Genomic DNA, 21136 nt, shown 5'->3' with positions numbered 1-21136 from the left:
TGAAGTTACTTCACATTTAAAAAAATMTAATCACACAAAAACCCATCAGCCCTTACTACTAGAACCGTGTTAAAACAAAAATGAGAACCATTGATCAAAACATACTCCATCCAGCTGCAACAGCCAATTTAAAGTTTATTCAATTTCCCCTAATTCAAGGTGATTTATTTTTACACTGGGAATGATCAGTGTCTTGGAACAGAGCACCTTTTATTTCATTAGTCAGAGGGAGATGTAACAGACAGATAGAGTGCGGATGGGGTAGAAAACATTGGTCTTTGTTGGTTCGCGTAACAAAACGAGCCCTGTGGGGAGAGAGCGCGCGTCTAAATGAATGCCTATTAAACCACGAGGCAGCCAGGACAGCTCAAACAGCAGGACTGGTTGGAGACAACTGCCAGCACCGTGTACAGACACAGGAGTGCACAGAAAAACCTTGGCTCCTCTCCGCTATGCTTAACAAAAATCCCATTGGCTGAATCTGTTGCTGGGATATTAATAATGAAAAGAAAATAAAGAGAAAAAAAAAACATTGCTGGCACAGGATAGAGCACTGCAGGAAACAATGAACTGAGTGTACCTCAACTTTCAACCATGATCCTACTCTAATCAAGTGGACACCGACCGGCAGGTTCACCACAGACCGACCGGCAGGTTCACCACAGACAGACCGGCAGGTTCACCACAGACAGACCGGCAGGTTCACCACAGACAGACCGGCAGGTTCACCACAGACCGGCAGGTTCACCACAGACCGGCAGGTTCACCACAGACCGGCAGGTTCACCGTTTTTCTTTCAATTAGGACCTAGACAACCAGGTGAGGGGAGTTCTTTACTAATTAGTGACCTTAATTCAAACAAGCACAAGGGAGGAGCGAAAATCCACAGACACTCGGCCCTGCGTGGAATGAGTTTGACATACGTTAGCCAATAAATACCAACTTTTGGCCAATAAAAAAATATATATGTAAAACTGATAAATAGAATTGCTACCGGCCAAATTGTCCAGGAGGAAAAAAACAACGATCCATTGAAAAAAAGTAATGCTTTTTATTCATTGATGGAAATACTCCCAACTTCAAAAGGCAAATATATCCTCAAGTTAAATAGAAATTAGGGAGAGGGTGTGTGTTTCTATTTTTACTCACGCAAAAGATACGAGGTCCTAATAAGGGATTTCAGCTAAGTGAACCCCGACTATGCAAAATTGGCAAAGATTGTGTTGATTATTCCATCAAGAGGGGATTGTTTCTCCACAACAGAGGAAAGATGGCTTCAAGATCGCGCCTTCTTGAGGAAAAAGTAACGAGGCTAAAGCGCATTGCAAGCTGCTCCAACAGCAGCAGCTCATTTTGAGCCGGCCAAGGCCCGCCCCAAATGCAAGTAAATTAGAGGCAAATTGTGTTGGTCAGGCCCAGTCCTAGCAGTTCGGCTGCAGCCCTAGGCAAGATCAAGATGTGGCGCCACTCTGTCATGTATAGTATAAAGATTTGGAATGGATTAAAATACTATAGTACAGTAATGATGTGTAGCATGCGCAATTGGTGCATTTCAGTTAGTTTATGCAGTAGCACTTGTAAACGAAAAACTGTTTCCAACTATTCACATCGGAGAATTGATGTTGCAAATCACTAGGCAGCCAACTGCCTATAGTAGGAAAAAGTTATCAATAAGCTTAGGAAACAGTTTCACAGAAGCATTGTAAAATAAGCTCTCAAATGAACCAACCTTAACAAATTGTTTATTTACATAATCGGATATTTCCTAAATTTTGTGGCTGSCTAGTGTCCACTTTKCACTGATGGTTCTGAATCGTAGCGGGTCGGAAAGGTCATGGCTAGACGGGATCCAGCTTGTCAAATTAACGTCAAAAGTAGATTATTTTAGCTAAACTTACCCTTTTTCCTAACCTTATCCTAACACATTAATATTCTTAAGAATGCTGTGTAAATTCTAACCTGCTACAAAAAGTAAAATCTGCAGTTAATTTGACAAAAGCTGAATCTCTTCTAGCCATGACCGGCCGGCCCTGGTGTCAGAGAGCCATGTTTTGATATTTATTAGGCCCAATTAAATTGTTCATGCCTACACTAAATTTGAGGCCTAGATTGCATTTGAAAAGAGATGTTTTTTTGTTATTTATTCATTCAAAACGTCTATACAAATAGCATTTATGACAGATCATTCAAAAATTATATTACATTTTGAAGATGTATTTTTATTACTCCTTTACTGTGTAGGCAACTTGATCTTCTTGGCTAAATGTAAAAAAAAAAAAAAATACAAATCTAATGATATTCATTTATGATTTATAGCAGGGATGAAGACAAAGGGCAATGTTTTGCTTTTCACTAAAAACCTGTCATGTTGGTATAAGAACATTCTACTTAATTTCATTAGAACTTTACAGGCTCATTTATATTCTGTTAAAATGAAATAGAATAATGTAAATGTGATTTTGTGCACCGTGAGTGGACATCTTAATGCGTTACACACCCAATGCATATGGATTGCGGTAAATAGAAATCCTACCCGTCACATTCCACCGGCGCCAAAATTCCCAAATGGAAACCCTGACGCACACGAGGGTTGTTTGTGTGTGTGTAACACATACATGGCAATTAGCCCTAAGTGCACTACTTGAGCTCCCCCTCCCCAACACGTTAATGTTTACCCAAGGCCCTCTTCATAAGTTAGAGACGAGTACAAGCAAGTACACACACACTACTGTCTTGGACAACACTTCTGACCACTAGAAGGCTGAAAGAGAAAGAGGCTGAGTGCGAGAGAGAGACACGCAGCAGAAGACTGAGGATCATTTACAGCTGCAGAGGGGGGGGGACTCACTGGTGAAACCAAACCACTCAACCAGCCATCAGCTGTTGTGGTCCAACACCACCCGAGACAGTAACAGGAGCCCTGCTCTGGCCTTAGACAGGCAAACATTTTATGACGCATGTCTACACCATCTTACACACKCCCCCAGGGTTTCCTTTAGCCAGTAATTGCTGGCTTTTGTCCTCTCACTCCTTGCGCGCTGCGAGAGAGCGAGGGGCCTAGGCTACTGTTGATTGCAAAGATGAAGGCATTTGAAGGCGTTTTTCATTGAAGTAAAACAAAAGTTAGAGGAAAAAGAGCATACATATAGAGAAAAGCCTACAAGGGGGATTTAATACTGCAGTGGACAAAGATGAAAAGAACGTTGGCGCGGCCAAATGCAGGCTAATGCTAACTAGCGTTAGAGCAACGACTGGAAGTCTGTGTGTTATCTACTAGCATTCTAGCAGACACCCATAGACTTATATTCTGGGGACGATGACTGATGCTAGACTGCCGTTTGACAAAAAAATTAAAGTCTTGCTCTTTTGTCCATAATAATCTTGTCATGTAGGAATTACCCACAGTACATCTGCAAGCTGTTCTACAGACTATAACGCACGTGCCAATACCAGAGTGGTCACACTTACATAACGCAACATTTGAGACAAAACAATCAGAGTTGAAAAACGAGCGAGCGCACGTGTGAGAGAGCGCGACATGAATTAATCAGAGGTCATGATAACGACGCCCATTAAATCAACCTCTAACATCTGACAGCCGACATCAAAAGACAGGCATATCCAGAGCGCACAGAGGGCCAGAACGTACATACACAAATAATGCATGAAGCACAACTGGTTATGCAGAATGAAAAGTAGAATGGGAAAAAAAGACAGGGGATTGTTGGATTATCATGCAAAACAGACACCTTTTTTAAAAGCAATTTGTAAACAAACTGCAAGAGAAGAACATTCATTGTTAAGCATCACATTTAATTGGTTTTTCAGAGGGTTCTTACAGGCTGCTTCCCAAATGGCACCCTATTTCCTACAGTACATAGTGCACTACAGGCCCTGGTCAAAAGTAGTGCACTATATAGGGAATAGGGTGCAATATGGAACTACCCTAAACCGGCACAATTATGCATTACCGCTGCATGCGCCAGACTGCCACTTCACTACCCCTGCAGTTAGCCCAGTCGTAATCGAAAGCGCTACCTTTTGACGACTCATGAATACCCAGGTCCTTTTGGAGGGCTAGTGTTTTTCAAATGAGCTCAGCGCGTTTATTATTTTACTTGCATGGAGTACATTACAGGGCTTTGTATGAGGAATCTCTGAGCAGAAAACACCTCCAAAGACTTGGAAGGCACCTTGGCACTCCACAGGTTTGTAGTAGCCCAAATGCAAAGAAAAACAATTCATGACAAGCTGCCTTCACAAACTATCATTATACGGTTCATTGTATAAACTATAACCTGCACCTAACAACTAGGGTTGTGYCGGGAAAAAAATATTGCGATATTAGTATCATGGCAAAAATGAAAACAAAGCACATCACACTCTTTGGTCTACTAAAAACCTGCTGTATGTCAAATAATGTGTCCTATAGCTTGGAAAACAACTTGATGTTTCCAACATCGGGGCTGTTTTCCGCTTAATGTTTTGTTTCCTTGCCACGATACTAATGAGTACTGCAATACTGGTATCATCCCAGCCCKTACTAACAAACCCAACTCATATAATGTGTCTGGCTTTCCCACAATATGATTTCAAATCGCATTCTTAACAAGGCCTTGCTCTCAACTTTAAGTCTACGCCCTGTCTAAGCTAGCGTTTGTTCTGAAGTGTCTGCCCTACATTTGAGAGATAAGAAAGATCAGGAAACAAATGTTATGTATTAAACTATTTATTTTGGGAACTAAACTATCTCCATATATACAGCGCATTCAATAATAGTGGAGCTCTTCAAGATCAAGTCCATCAAAGCGATTGGAGAACAGGCATTACTGGTTCTCTTGATAAATGAGAACCATCTCAGAGACTACAATGACCGTTCATCCCTTTATTCATCTACATATAAATAATCCAACAGGCCGTTTTGGCCTGGCATCTCTTCAGCTCATACAGAGTGTAGTCTACTCATTCTCTGCTGAAAATTCTGGGTCTAGTTCATTAGGCACCGAACGGACTGAAACATGACCGTGTCCAATGAAAAGCGTTCTTTTTTTGTTTTCCGTTGCAAAGTGTTGCGCTATGATGTGCCGTTGTGGCCTGGTTAACGCGACCCTGGACTAGTGTTCTATAGGAACTCACCCAGCACTCTTACCTTTTTGGGGCCACTGAAGATCTTCCTATTGGTCTCCCTGCTCTCCTTGGATTTCTCCACCTGTTTTGCCTGAGGTCTCCTGGGCATCTCTAGGCCCACAGAGGCAGAGTTGTCCTCTGGGAAGTCCATCACATCTACAGGGGACATGCCAAATGTAAACGTGTGTTAGACTAGGGCAGAACATCACAGTTCATTACCAAGTCTATATAATTACATATAGAATTGTGAATCTTTGTGACCAAGTCATTAATAGCCAAACGTATTTCATTAGAATAGATTATTGAAAATCTATATTCAGATCTACACTGGCATGTATGCATGCATGCGGCGAGATAGACACACAGCGCCTTCGGAAAGTATTCAGACCCCTTGTTAAATTAGCCGTATTCTAAAATAGATTTTTTATTTATGAAATCCCTCAATCTACACACAATACCCCATAATGACAAAGCGAAAACGGGTTTATATAAATGTTTAATTTATAAAAAATGTCGAAATTTGAGAATTCATTGAAAATAAACATTAATACCTTATTTACCAAAGTATTCAGACCCTTTGCTATGTGACTTGTAATTGAGCTCAGGTGCATCCTGTTTCCATTGATCATCCAACTTCATTGGACTCCACCAGCGACAAATTAAATTGATTGGACATGATTTGGAAAGGAACACACCTGTCTATATAAGGTCCCACAGTTGACAGTGCATGTCAGAGCAAAAACCAAGCCATGAGGTCAGAGGAATTATTCGTAGAGCTCCAAGACAGGATTGTGTTGAGGCACAGATCTGAGGAAAGGTTCCAAAACATTTCTGCAACATTGAAGGTCCCCAGGAACACAGTGGCCTCCATCATTCTTAAATGGAAGAAGTTCGGAACCACCAAGACTCCTCCAAGAACTGTCCGCCCGGCCAAAACTGAGAAAATGGGGGAGAAGGCCCTTGGTCAGCCAGGTGACCAAACACCTGATGGTCTCTGACAGAGTTCTAGAGTTCCTCTGTGGAGATGGGTGAACCTTCCAGAAGGACAACCATCTCTGCAGCACTACACCAATCAGGCCTTTATGGTAGAGTGGCCAGATGGAAGCCACTCCTCAGTAAAACCACATGCCAGCCCGCTTGGAGTTTGCAAAAAGGCACCTAAAGGACTCTGACCATGAGAAACAGGATTCTCTGGTCTGATGAAACCAAGATGGAACTATTTGGCATGAATGCCAAGCGTCACATCTGGAGGAAACCTGGCACCATCCCTATGGTGAAGCATGGTGGTGGCAGCATCATGCTGTGGGGATGTTTTTCAGCGGCAGGGACTGGGAGACTAGTCAGGATCGAAGGAAAGATGAACGGAGAGAAGTACAGAAAGATCCTTCATGAAAACCTGCTCCAGAGCGCTCAGGACCTCAGACTGGGGCGAAGGTTCACCTTCCAACAGCACAATGTCCCTAAGCACACAACTAAGAAAACACAGGAGTGGCCTGGGGACAAGTCTCTGAATGTCCTCGAGTGGCCCAGCCAGAGCCCGGACTTAAACCCGATCGAACATCTCTGGAGAGACCTGAAAATAGCTGTGCAGCAACGCTCCCCATCTAACCTGCAGAGAAGAATGGGAGAAACTCTCCTAATACAGGTGTGCCAAGCTTGRAGCGTCATACTCAAGACTCCAGGCTGTATTCGCTTCCAAAGTGATTTAACATAGCGCTGAGTAAAGGGTCTGAATACATATGTAAATGTCATATTTCAGTGACATTTTTTATAAATTAAACATTTATATAAACCCGTTTTTGCTTTGTCATTATGGGGTATTGTGTGTAGATTGAGGAGGAAAAAACAATTTAATCAAGGCTGTACCGTAACAAAATGTGGAATACTTTCGAAAGGAACTGTATATATCCATCTATCTCTGAAATGTCTGTCTTGTATAGGAAAGAGCTGTGAGTGGGTGAGGATGAGTCTCAGTTTTCTTATTAGGACTGTTTTGTTTGTTTGTGCTCATCCCAAACACTGCCCCCCCAAAATTGCCCCCGCTAATGGCCTTACAGAACTACCATGAAGGTTGAAACAAAACGTTACTCGCTTTCCTAATTAGCTTTGGAGGACCATACTAACATAACATTAGCATTTAGTGAGGCTCCTGTGTAGAGATCTCGAAGTTTGTGTTATTGACCTCGCCTGAGGCCTAAGTATGCCCTGTAATGATGCCGGTCTGTGGTTTCCCAAGGGGGGTTGGTAGTACTGACCTCGCCTGAGGTCCTGTCCCTGACCTGTGTTGCTGCTGGTCTGACTGTCCAGCTCTTCACTGCTGGACAGGGGGCTGTCCACCCTCATCTCCATGGCAGCAAGGGAGGCTGTGGCTGCAGCAGCGGTGGCTACAGCCCTCTTAGCCTTCCTCTCTTTGGCGTGGGAGTCCTCGTCTTCGTCGCTGTCACTGCCGCTCATATCGTCAAAGCCAAAGTACTTAATCTTGTAATTGGAGCTGCCGGATGCCACAGGGTCAGAACTGCCCTCCTCCTGGTTGGCACCACGGCCTGCCTCGTTTTCCTCGAAGCCAAAGAAGTCCAGCTTGGTGTCTTTCTTGGCCTTGCTCTGTGTAGGTCTGAACCTGGGAGAGAGAGAGAGAAAAAGGATATAATATTGTCCAAAATAATATTACAATATGTAACTATCGATCCCCCCCCCATCACTAGTAGGTAGCAGGTCGTCACCTGATGGGCTTGGCCGGTGCTGGTTCATTCTTCTTTTTCAGTCGGCCAGCCTCTCCCGGGTCTGTCAGGGGGGCAGCCACGGCGGAAGCGGGGGTGTATTCCTCCATGACCCGGTCCTGAATGGTGACGTTAAACATCGACAGGCAGGACGGGTGCAGCACTGTGTAGTCTCTCGTCCTCCCACGGCCCGCCGGCTTGTTGCTGTTCTCCGTATTGTTGGTCTTGAGTGGGCTAGATCCGGGCCCACTACTGAAGGATGTGCTGGTACTGGTGCTAGTACTACTGGTGCTGTCAGAGTCCCCGGCCTGCTTGCCTTTGTTGGGCCGGTGGTAGGTCCGGCAGTTGGTGCTAGCCCTGAGGAGAGACTGGGAGTGGTCCTGGGACTCGGAGGGCTCGATGGGGACTTCGAAATCCCTCTGGCCCACTACGTAACTGGGGGTCGGCTCTGGGGATGGCTTGTCCTCCCTGGCCAGACCCAGGCCGTAGCTGCCCGCGCCACCCCACATTGAGGGGTTTCTAGTGGGCTCTGGGGTGGGCGAGGTGGGCCCCAGAAGCATCACAGCATCCCAGTTGTCGTACGAGTACTTGGCCTCGCTCTTTAGGGTGGTGGTCTGAGCGATGGGCTTCTTGTCGCTCTCCGAGGCGTTGCTGTACCATGAGTAGCTATGTTTCTCTGCAGTCGCACCCTCATTAGACCAGCTCGGTTGGCTTGGCTTGGCTGGAGGAGAAAAAGCAATGCATTAGCACCACATAAGTCTTGGCAGTTACCGTCTTTGACAGAGATGTAGCATAGAGCAGCTGAAGTGCTCTAAAAACAAAGTCGATGCCTGTCACAATGCCGCATGGGTGCCATTTTCACAGAAGAAAGTGGAGATAACCATGTATTAGGGAGTGTTAACTGCTAGGGCTGTGAGAGGAGCAGCACACCCTTAAAGCTTTTAGCAAAGCTGGGGAAAAAACTCAATGCTGAGTCAGATAAACATCTCCAACTTGATTGGTCTCATTCACCACAACAGGAGCAGACCGGGTTAGCCTACATGTGAAGACAGGGTGTGGACATTGAAAACACGGGCACCTGTAATTATTTATGTGGGACAGCAATGACTTCCTAAAAAACTATACTTGCAGTTGAGTTCCAATAGGCTGCTACATACCACTTGCATGCAGGCATGCACATTCTGGTGAATCCCCCCCAAAAGGAATAAGACAATCAAAAAAAAAACATTTCTATGATTTACGGTGTTAAACAAGTGTTAAACGGTGTTAAATAACACTAACATGTGCTAACAACATTTTTTTGTCGGTATAATAAGGTTGGGAGCAACATGTGAAAATAGTTTAGGAAATATTTTGCAGCTCAAGATGAATACAAAACTCACAATGCAATGCTCTCTCTGGGCAGACTGGCTTGCCAGCTAGAAAGCAAATGTAGCTACACACAATTATACCAAAGTCAATATGAGCATGTGATTGTAGCTAGCTAGCTGTAAAATAACCTAAATAAAACAGCAGTATCAATTTAGGAGTGTATAATCTCACCATGTTCAACCTGGTACAGGTAACTGCCAAAATAAAAGATAACTCTGAGTAAATGAGGGATACAAAGTATGTTTGCGTTGGACTAGTAACCGAAAGGTTGCAAGATCGAATCCCCAAGCTGACAAGGTAAAAAATGTCAATAAAAAAATCTGTTGTTCTGCCCCTGAACAAGGCAGTTATCCCACTGTTTCTAGGCCGTCATTGAAAATAAGAATTTGTTCTTAACTGACTTGCCAGTTAAGATGTCTAAACAAAATACTCCAATTAGCCAGATGATTACATGACACAAACTTTGCCATATCACCACCAGACACACCTGGCTATCTATTTTAGTTCATGAACGTGTGAACAGGTCTAGACAATAGCAACCCATCCACTTAGCTAGATGTGTCTGGGGGCTGGTTTGATATATAGTGAATGTGAAGAACATGTTCAGATATAGGCCAAGGACTCTATAGTGTATTTTTACCTCGATATGTTACTTATTGTAGGCTACTACTTTCACCCCTTGTTTACTACACTACCTTAAAACCACAACATTTAGCACATGGCCTCACATGAATACTTAGAGATGGGTGGCACTAAGGCTTAAAAGGGTGTGAACATGAATGYACATACTAAAAAAGATGCCAGTGTGAAACACATTTGAAATAAGCACAACTTTCCCATGTTTCCCCCAACTGCAGTGTATAATTTATTTTTATATATTTTTTAAACATAATCTTTATTTAACTAGGCAAGTCAGTTAAGAACAAATTCATATTTACAATGACGGCCTACACCCGGGAGCCCATGACTATAATATACCATTTTGAAGCAGTCTGTACTTTAATAAAATGTACAAAGCCAATCTTGTAAATGGTACATAAAACTGAAATTGGGAAATGTAGTCACAAAATGTGTCTKACGAATCAAGCCTGTATCAGCACAGCCTATCCCTTATCCAGTGATGCCAACTTACCAATTTTGTTGCTAGATTTAGCAACTTTTCAGACTACCCTGGCAACTTTTTTTCCCCCAAACAGCACTTAGCAACAAATTGAGGTACTTTTAAAAATGTATTTGGAACTATTAGCAACTTTTGAAAAGTGACTCAAACGCTAAAATGCACGCATTTTCCCACTAAATGACACAAAAACGATTTTCTCTATCACACACTCAGTCACAACACACGTGCCTGGCTGCAAAATTGCATTGTGAGTGACGTCTTCAGCAGGCGCTCAGCTCGTGCACAGGCAGCACCCCGCCAGCAGCAATTTCCGCAAATTGCAAATCATTGTTGGCTGACTGCAGCTGCCTGTGCACAAGCTGAGCGACGTCACTCACAATGTACTTTTGCAGCCAGGCGTGATAACTACCAATACACTGCTTAAAACTATAATTGTTCAGAATGTGTAGGTTTACTAGATAAAAAGAAAATAAATAAAAATGTAATTGTTCAATAATGTGTAATGGTTAAATAATTAAATGTGTTGTGTTTAKAAAAATAAAAATATCTGCATTTCTAAAATGTGTTGTGTTTATATTACATGGCCAGTCAATTTGAGTAACGTTATTGTGTATTCTACGTTATTACGCAATGATATCACAATGTCATTTAGCAACAAATTGACCTGCCTCTAGCAACTTCCCCTAAAAKTGATTTGGCAACACTGCCCTTATCATAGCACGCACGGTACATGCTCCACTTACTCATTGCTAGTCTGCATTGGGAGTGGGCTGCATCATGTTAGCTCCCCACTCATGCTGCACAGAAGTTAACGCACTTGAATAATCTGACACAGCATGTATACATATTTAAACTTAATTCCTAGTCGCAAAACAATGTCCATAGAGGCTAGAACACTTTACAATGSAAGATGATACTGGTAGCGTTCAGCTTTGTAGTAGGTCAACTTTTTTTRCCTAGCTAACGCTAAAGCTAACATCAATTCGCTACCCCTAGTACTTTGGTTGTGATAGCCACAATGCAAAATATGCTGATTTCAAAGCTGATTGCAACCAAAAACATACATTCACTTTGATTATCCATTATCTCAGCTAACTGACTACTCCAACTCGGCGCAGGTCTGACAATTAGGCTACCATTAATTCAACATGCCTTGTCAATGGTGAGCTGACCATCACATCATTAGCAGCCTACAGCTATATCAAGAGGACATATCAATCAATATTAGTAGGCCTATGTTAATTAATCAGTTAACAGTCTAACAACTTTCTGTTTAGGACGGTATTAGCGAAACATCTCTGCCATGTCAGTTACCATCTATGCTAGCGCACGTTTCCTTGCTCGCCATAACGCTCGCGCCTACTACCGGTGCGAAGTTCAAAGCACGTGTGGGGATCGGAATCTGAGGTAATCCTCTCTTGAATTAATGTTGTCTAATATTTGCTTTGTGAATGCTGCAAACTGCGTTTTGAGATGCATAACTTTATGAGCTGGGTTGTCAGTCTTAGTAGTAAATCCGCTATGGAGATTCCTTAGTACTTCTGGTAAGTGACGTTTGGGGCTTACCAGAAGTTTTAATACAGTATATCTCGGGATGGCACATGCACGGTATGGAAAACTGGATACCGCCCAACCCTAGCTGATCCATATGGCGATAGGTGCAGGTAATGTTTCAAAAAGAGTTARGAGTGTGATAGGGAATAACAAACTTCTCTCCAGTGATAAGCACCGTGATGACATGGCACAACACGATTTCCTGATTTTCTAGACGGACTACTTAGAAGTTATATCATGGGGAAAATATATGTTTTACCTACTCATAGAACATAGACCAGTCGTCACCAACCGGTTGATTGCGATCGACTGCTCATTCTCCCAGGCATTCCTAGTCGATCTCCAAACATTTCTGTAAAAACCAACAATAAAGCGTTCCTATTTGTATTTATTCGTCTCGCGCCATTGCCTGTAGGTGCACCCGATTCGGCTGCCCTGCACGCCAGGTAGGCGAAGTGTTGCCATTTAATTTGTCTGAAGGTACAAACTGCCTTCCCGGCAGGCCCGGAGAGCAAATCAAGTGCACTATGGGRCTACCCCTGGCCAATCGGATGGCTCACATTACCATGTCTGCAGTAACGTAGCAAGCAAAAGCAAAATTGATACTGTGAAATTTCAAAACCAAGACTAGATAGAGAGAAGTGTCAACGAATACAGCAAAGAGCTGCTGTTTTTATGAGTGAGCTCATGTTTAAGTTCTTACACAGCACTGTCACTTTTATTCAACATTTTATAAGCCATAAAATGCAGTCTTCCTACACTCGCGCTACAACCAGCACTGCAGATATAATGAATGAGTAGGAAAGTGCATCGATAGGCTTGCGTTGGTATTATTAGCGGCTTGGGTCTTTTTAAATATCGCGCAAAATGTAACTTTCTCTGTTCATAGGAGTAACATGGATTTCTGCATGAGAGAGAAATAATGCGGTGCGACTCAAGTTGTCATCATGAGCTGGAAGACGGTGTCCCTTTTTGGTCAGTGTCAAATAGAGCGGAGGGACGTTGAGGCTGAGCATCAGATGATGGCAAAATAAAAAAAATACTAAGCAAATTATTTAAAATGTATTCTCACTCAGCTGTGCCTCAAGTACTACAACAGATGCTCTATTACCGGTGTGATTTATATAGCCTACCTCATACTCATATACAATTTTTCTCTGAATTGTTATATAAAAACAAATGTATGGTCCTTACAACATGTGCAGGGCAATTCAAGCAAAGCCAATATGCAGTGATATTGTATTGGGCCAATAGCCTACCGCACAAACCTCATTGCTAAGGTACTGTTTTTAATAGGTTCATGTTGCATAGGCTTACATTTTTGAAGTCATGTTAAAAACAAATCTAAACGATAGATCTCGGCTTGCATTTTGACTCAAAGTGATCTTGACTCAGAAAATGGTTGTGACCACTGACGCATCACCAAATTGACAGGAGTTTCATTCTGGAGTGGACTATCCCTTTAACCCCTACACAGATTGAAAAATGGCAGATTTGGAAACCGATTAGCGCCTAAATTGGAACACAGTGGCTGTACAGTAACATTATATGAATTACATCAGAGCTCAGGCTCTGCGCTTCAAAGCTGACTGGATTTTTACTGACAGCTATTCTGAGCACCCCATGCGACAAGTTGCACCCATCCCTCCTGCTAATTGGGCAACTTTTGCAAATGTTTTGTTGTCTGAATGAGACAAATGTTGTAAATTAAGAGAATTCAATGTATTTTGAAAGATGAGACGTTGAGGATTATAATAAATACTGCTTTGATGTCATACAAGCAAGCCAAACACGCGTTAGTCCAAATGTGCACTTCACATTTCCATATCAGTGTCAACGTTCATGATCACGACACCATCATTAAGTTTGCCGACAACGATGAGAGCCTATAGGGAGGAGGTCAGAGACCTGGCAGTGTGGTGCCAGGATAACAACCTCTCCCTCAACGTGAACAAGACAAAAAGGAGATTGTGGACTACAGGAAAAGGAGGACCGAGCACGCCCCTATTCTCATCGACGGGGCTGTAGTGGAGCAGGTTGAAAGCTGCTACTCATGCATAGTCAGTCACTTTACCTCTACCTACATGTACATATTACCCCAATTACCTTGACTAACCTGTGCACTCGCACATTGACTCTGTACCGGTACACCCTGTATATAGCCTCACTACTGTTATTTTATAAATAAATAAATTGTAAACACTTTAAAACATTTTTCTTAACTCTATTGTTGGTTAAGGGCTTGTAAGTAAGCATTTCACTGTAAGGTCTACACCTGTTGATGTAGTTACAAGTAGAGGTCGACCGATTGGAGGACCAAAACAAAAACGATACCTATTAAATCGGACTATTTATATATATATATATATATATATATGCAATTATGACAATTACAACAATACTGAATGACACTTATTTTTAACTTAAAATAATACATAAATAAAATCTATTTAGTCATGTTCAATATGGTTTAAATAATGCAAAAACAGTGTTGGAGAAGTAAAGTACAAATATGTGCCATGTAAACAGCTAATGTTTAAGTTCCTTGCTCAGAGCATGAGAACATATGAAAGCTGGTAGTTCAATATTCCCAGTTCTTCAATATTCCCAGTTAAGAAGTTTTGAGGTTTAGACATTATAGGAATTATGACGAGTCAACTACACTGCTCAAAAAATAAAGGAACATAAATAACACATCCTGATACTGATGAATGAATTCTTATTAAATATTTTTTTCTTTACATAGTTGAATGTGCTGACAACAAATCACACAAAAATGATCAATGGAAATCAAATTTATCAAACCATGGAGGTCTGGATTTGGAGTCACACTCTAAAATTAAAGTGGAAACCACACTACAGGCTGATCCAACTTTGATGTAATGTCCTAAAACAAGTCAAAATGAGGCTCAGTAGTGTGTGTGGCCTCCACGTGCCTGTATGACCTCCCTACAACGCCTGGGCATGCTCCTGATGAGGTGCGGATGGTCTCCTGAGGGATCTCCTCCCAGACCTGGACTAAAGCATCCGCCAACTCCTGGAGATCTGTGGTGCAACGTGGCGTTGGTGGATGGAGCGAGACATGATGTCCCAGATGTGCTCAATTGGATTCAGGTCTGGGGAACGGGCGGGCCAGTCCATAGCATCAATGCCTTCCTCTTGCAGGAACTGCCGACACACTCCAGCCACATGAGGTCTAGCATTGTCTTGCATTAGGAGGAACCCAGGGCCAACCGCACCAGCATATGGTCTCACAAGGGGTCTGAGGATCTCATCTCGGTACCTAATGGCAGTCAGGCTACCTCTGCGAGCACATGGAGGGCTGTGCGGCCCCCAAAGAAATGCCACCCCAACCATGACTGACCCACCGCCAAACCGGTCATGCTGGAGGATGTTGCAGGCAGCAGAACGTTCTCCACGGCGTCTCCAGACTCTGTCACGTCTGTCACATGTGCTCAGTGTGAACCTGCTTTCATCTGTGAAGAGCACAGGGCGCCAGTGGCGAATTTGCCAATCTTGGTGTTCTCTGGCAAATGCCAAACGTCCTGCACGGTGTTGGGCTGTAAGCACAACCCCCACCTGTGGACGTCGGGCCCTCATACCCCCTCAGGGAGTCTGTTTCTGACCGTTTGAGCAGACACATGCACATTTGTGGCCTGGTGGAGGTCATTTTGCAGGGCTCTGGCAGTGCTCCTCCTTGCACAAAGGCGGAGGTAGCGGTCCTGCTGCTGGGTTGTTGCCCTCCTACGGCCTCCTCCACGTCTCCTGATGTACTGGCCTGTCTCCTGGTAGCGCCTCCATGCTCTGGACACTACGCTGACAGACACAGAAAACTTCTTGCACAGCTCGCATTGATGTGCCATCCTGGATGAGCTTGCACTACTGAGCCACTTGTGTGGGGTTGTAGACTCCGTCTCATGCTACCACTAGAGTGAAAGCACCGCAGCATTCAAAAGTGACCAAAACATCAGCCAGGAAGCATAGGAACTGAGAAGTGGTCTTGGCACACCTCAAAAACACTCCTTTATTGGGGGTGTCTTGCTAATTGCCTATAATTTCCACCTTTTGTCTATTCCATTTGCCCAACAGCATGTGAAATTTATTGTCAATCAGTGTTGCTTCCTAAGTGGACAGTTTGATTTCACAGAAGTGTGATTGACTTGGAGTTACATTGTGTTGTTTAAGTGTTCCCTTTATTTTTTTGAGCAGTGTATTTCTCTTTACCATTTGTATTTCATATACCTTTGACTATTGGATGTTCTAATAGGCCCTTTAGTATTGCCAGCCTAATCTCAGGATTTGATAGGCTTGACGTCATAAACAGCGCTGTGCCGCAAGCATTGCGAAGAGCTGCTGGAAAACTCAGTAAAGTGCTGTTTMAATGAATGCTTACGAGCCTGCTGCTGCCTACCACCGCTCAGTCAGACTGCTCTATCAAATCATAGACTTAATTATAATAAACACAGAAATACGAGTAGTTGGTAATATGGTCAATTCCGGGAAACTATAATTTCGAAAACAAAATGTTTATTCTTTCAGTGAAATACGGAACCGTTACGTATTTTATCGAACAGGTGGCAACCCTAAGTCTAAATATTGCTGTTACATTGCACAACCTTCAATGTTGTCATAATTATGTAAAATTCTGGCAAATTAATTACGGTCTTCACACAGTTTGCAACGAGCCTTTACACCTTTACATTTATGACTTCAAAATAAGTAGTTATTTCATGGTGTTGTGGTTTTTGCTGAGAATGCCAAGACATTTAATGAACGGGCTGTGTTTGGCATTTCCCTTCCTCCTGTGTAAATTATTTTAAATGGGAATGTTTTATTATTTCCAAATCCTTTGCACTTGAGAAATCATCTGAGAAAATACCTGATTAGAATCTAACCAGAGCTGTAACATACCTTGTTCATTATGCAGTCGGTCCTTTGGAGGGATTGAGACTACCCTCTCTCTGTGTCTGGGCACTCAACGCAGAGACGATCACACCTTCGTCACCATCACTGAACGCCTCAAGAGTTAACGTTTTTTGGGGTCAAATTAAGCTTATAAACGATTAGCCACATTAAAAATGGGCGGAACACTAAGCTTGATGAATCCTTAATGGAGCTCAATAAGTATTACCATCATTACCAAGTTCTGGCTCTGAAAAGTGTCCTTTAATCTCTGGTCTGCTCGGATTGATTTCCCCGCCAGCCAAACAAAGAGTTTCTACAGGTGGACAAGTGAACACTGGGCCTTAGAGGATATCCTGGGTTTGTGTAGGAACATGGCAGTGTTGTTGCTAAATGTGCAAATGATTGATACTTTCAGTTCTCATAGACTGAAAAAATATACACTCAGTGGCCAGTTTATTAGGTACACCCCATTCACAAAAATGGTTCGCTCCAACAGAGTCAGTCACGTGGCTTGRTTTATAAAGCAGGCAGACAGAGGCATTCAGTTACTGTTTGATTGAACGTTGGATTGGGCAAAACTAGTGACCTAAGAGACTTTGAGCGTGCTGTGTTTGTCGGTGCCAGGCGCATCTCAGAAACGGACGGCCTCCTGGGCTTTTCACACATGACAGTGTCTAGGGTTTACCGAGAATGGTGCAACAAATAAAAATGTGTGTCAGCGACAGTCCTGTGGGCGAAAACAGCGCATTGGTGAGAGAAGTCGAAGGACAATGGCAAGAATCGTGCAAGCTAACAGGCGGGCCACAATTAGGCAAAWAGCGGCGCAGTACAACAGTGGTGTGCAGAACAGCATCTCTGTATGCACAACCCGTCAGTCCTKGTCATGGACGGGCTATTGCAGCWGACGACCACAKCAGGTTCCACTACTATCAGCTAAAAACTAGAATAGGCGGGCACACGATCACCAACACTGGACAATTTCATATGATACAGGCAACTGCCAAAATAAAGGAAACKGTTTATATACAATAAAAATAGTTKTTTTAAGTGATAGCCTACAGTCCAGTTAAAAAGTGGTGTGCGCGCGAGACAGGAAGAGCAGTTCTTACACCATTGTTCGAAATTCAATCACCCTCAGCCAGTTCCTTCAAACAAGTGCACAATTATCAGTTATCTGGTTTCAGTTACCCATTCACGTCATTAATTTAGTGAAGAAAGAAACATTAGCACCTGGCACCAGAAGTTATCAGATTTCTAACTCCCCCTTGCGGTGACGCAATGTGCCAGACATGGACCTTAATGCGCTGCAGTATAAACTTAATTGAGGAACCACTGTACATCGTTTTCATGCTCATCAAACCCTTCAGTGACCACTCGTGCCCTGTGGATTAGGACATTGGCTATGCCGCCATAGGATGATATGGTAGCCAAAATAATGGCCTYCCCAGCATTTTTATACATGACCCTAAGCATGATGGGATGTTAATTGCTTAATGTACCCCTAAATTACTTAATTAACAGACACCACACCTGGGTCAATCTCACAACTGTTTTTTTAAGTGTCATTTTTCACTGAGATTACAATATATACTCATTAWTTTTTTWWWTTTTTTWAATATCAGATACTATACATTAAGAACATTCACAATATTCTCATTACCGTAACAGTTTTCACAGTCCAAAAGAGTAAACAAATCCATAGTATTTTTTGCATTGATCCCCTAATGAAAAAGGCCAAAGTTAAACATAACACTGAAAATAAACATATTTTAAATGAAATTATATAATTCTAAACTAAAAACATCTGACTTTTCCCCCAATTTGACCATGTTGGTAATGAGAAGGCCAAGTGGGGTAAAGGGAGTATTGGAGAACTTCAAACATCATTCTGAAGGCATATAAGCGAATAAATTAACCAAAAATCATCCTCTAGATCYGTGTTTCCCAAACTTTTTATAGTCCTGTACCCCTTCAAATATTCAACCTCCAGCTGCGTAACCCCTCTGGCACCAGGGTCAGCGCACTCTCAGATGTTTTTTTGCCATCACTGTAAGCCTGCTATGAGTGTGAGTTTGTCACTTCCCACGAACCAGGTTGTGACAAAAAGCTCTTATAGGACCAGGGCACAAATAATAATAAACAAGTTTGCTCTTTATTTAGCCATCTTACACATGAAACTTAATTTGTTCATCAAAAATAGTGAATACAGCACCTTGCAAAAGTATTCACCCCCTTGGCATTTTCACTATTTTGCTGCATTACAACCTGTAATTTAAATTGATTTTTTATTTGGATTTCATGTAATAGACACAAAACAGTCAGATTGGTGAAGTAAAAAAAAAAAAATTGATTCAAAAAAAATCTAAAACAAACAGGTGGTGCCCCCTTTGCTATGAAGCCCCTAAATAAGATCTGGTGCAACCAATTACCTTCAGAAGTCACATAATTAGTTAAATAAAGTCCACGTGTGCATTTTAAGTGTCATATGATCTGTCACATGATCTCAGTATATATACACTTGTTCTGAAAGGCCCCAGAGTCTGCAACACCACTAAGCCAGGGGCACCACCAAGCAAGCGTTACCATGAAGACCAAGGAGCTCTCCAAACAGGTCAGGGACAAAGTTGTGGAGAAGTACAGATCAGGGTTGGGTTATTAAAAAAATATCAGAAACGTTGAACATCCCACAGAGCACCATTTAAATCCATTATTACAAAAATTGAAAGAATATGGCACCACAACAAACCTGCCAAGAGAGGGCCGCCCACCAAAACTAACAGACCAGGCAAGGAGGGCATTAAGCAGACCAAAGATAATCCTGAAGGAGCCGCAAAGCTCCACAGAGATCGGAGATCGGAGTATCTGTCCATAGGACCACTTTAAGCCGTACACTCCACAGAGCTGAGCTTTACAGAAGAGTGGCCAGAAAAAAGCCATTGCTTATTAAAGAAAAAAAATTGCAAACACGTATGGTGTTCGCCAAAAGGCATGTGTGAGACTCCCCAAACATATGGAAGAAGGTACTCTGGTTATATGAGACTAAAATTGAGCTTTTTGGCCATCAAGGAAAACGCTATGTATGGCGCAAACCCAAAAACTCATCACTCCGAGAACACAGTGAAGCATGGTGGTGGCAGTATCATGCTGTGGGGATGTTTTCCCATCGGCAGGGACTGGGAAACTGGTCAGAATTGAAGGAATGATGGATGGCGCTAAATACAGGCAAATTCTTGAGGGAAACCTGTTTCAGTCTTCCAGAGATTTGAGACTGGGACGGAGGTTCACCTTCCAGCAGGACAATGACGCTAAGCATACTGCTAAAGCAAGACTTGAGATGTTTATGGGGAAACATTTAKATGTCTTGMAATGGCCTATCAAAGCCCAGACCTCAATCCAATTGAGAATCTGTTGTATGACTTAAAGATTGCTGTACACCAGCGGAACCCATCCGATTTGAAGGAGCTGGAGCAGTTTTGCCTTGAAGAATGGGCAAAAATCCCAGTGGCTAGATGTGCCAAGCTTATAGAGACATACCCCAAGAGACGTGCAGCTGTAATTGCTGCAAAAGGTGGCTCTACAAAGTATTTACTTTGGGGGGGTGAATAGTTATGCATGCTCAAGTTAAGGCGTCTTATTTCTTGTGTCKCAAAAATATTTTGCATCTTCAAAGTGGTAGGCATGTTCTGTAAATCAAATGATACAAACCCCCCAAAAATATATATTTTAATTCCAGGTTGTAAGGCAACAAAATAGGAAAAATGCAAAGAGGGGTGAATACTTTCGCAAGCCACTGTAACTCACCACAGGTTAATGAGAAGGGTGTGCTTGAAAGGATGCACATAACTCCGCAATGTTGGGTTGTATTGGAGAGTCGGTCTTAAATCATTTCCCACACACAGTCTGTGCCTGTATTTCGTTTTCATGCTAGTGAGGGCCGAGAATCCTCTCACATAGGTACGTGGTTGCAAAGGGCATCAGTGTCTTAACAGCGCGATTTGCCAAGGCAGGATACTCTGAGCGCAGCCCAATTCAGAAATCTGGCACTGGCTTCTGATTAAATTCAATTTCCACAGAACCGCTTGTTGCAATTTTGATGAGGCTCTCTTGTTCAGATATCAGTAAGTCGACTGGAGGCAAGGCATGAAAGGGATAACAAATCCAGTTGTTTGTGTCATCCGTTTCGGGAAAGTACCTACGTAATTGTGCGCCCAACTCACTCAGGTGCTTCCCTATATCACATGTGACATTGTCTGTAAGCTTGAGTTCATTTGCACACAAAAATCATACAATGATGGAAAGACCTGTGTGTTGTCCTTGTTAATGCAGACAGAGAAGAGCTACA

General features: G+C 42.7%; 1 protein-coding gene across 2 annotated transcripts in view; it reads right to left on the bottom strand.

The window, feature by feature from the left end:
- Nucleotides 1–21136, bottom strand: part of LOC111967741 (wings apart-like protein homolog) — a 49341-nt gene that overhangs the window by 22393 nt on the left and 5812 nt on the right. The window contains exons 1-4 of one of the 2 annotated variants that reach the window (XM_023993061.2): nucleotides 12153–12287; nucleotides 7848–8565; nucleotides 7383–7744; nucleotides 5150–5283 (exon numbers count right to left, since the gene is read on the bottom strand). In XM_023993061.2, the coding sequence (XP_023848829.1) occupies nucleotides 5150–5283; nucleotides 7383–7744; nucleotides 7848–8565; nucleotides 12153–12156 (1218 nt within the window). In that variant the 5' untranslated portion in view covers nucleotides 12157–12287. Of the gene's footprint in view, nucleotides 1–5149; nucleotides 5284–7382; nucleotides 7745–7847; nucleotides 8566–12152; nucleotides 12288–21136 lie in introns of those variants that run through there. The other variant, XM_023993060.2, reaches the window with a different exon arrangement.

Source organism: Salvelinus sp. IW2-2015, linkage group LG8 (genome assembly GCF_002910315.2).
Source record: "Salvelinus sp. IW2-2015 linkage group LG8, ASM291031v2, whole genome shotgun sequence".
Taxonomy (NCBI): Eukaryota; Metazoa; Chordata; class Actinopteri; order Salmoniformes; family Salmonidae; genus Salvelinus; species Salvelinus sp. IW2-2015.
This window is presented reverse-complemented; position numbering and strand designations above follow the sequence as displayed.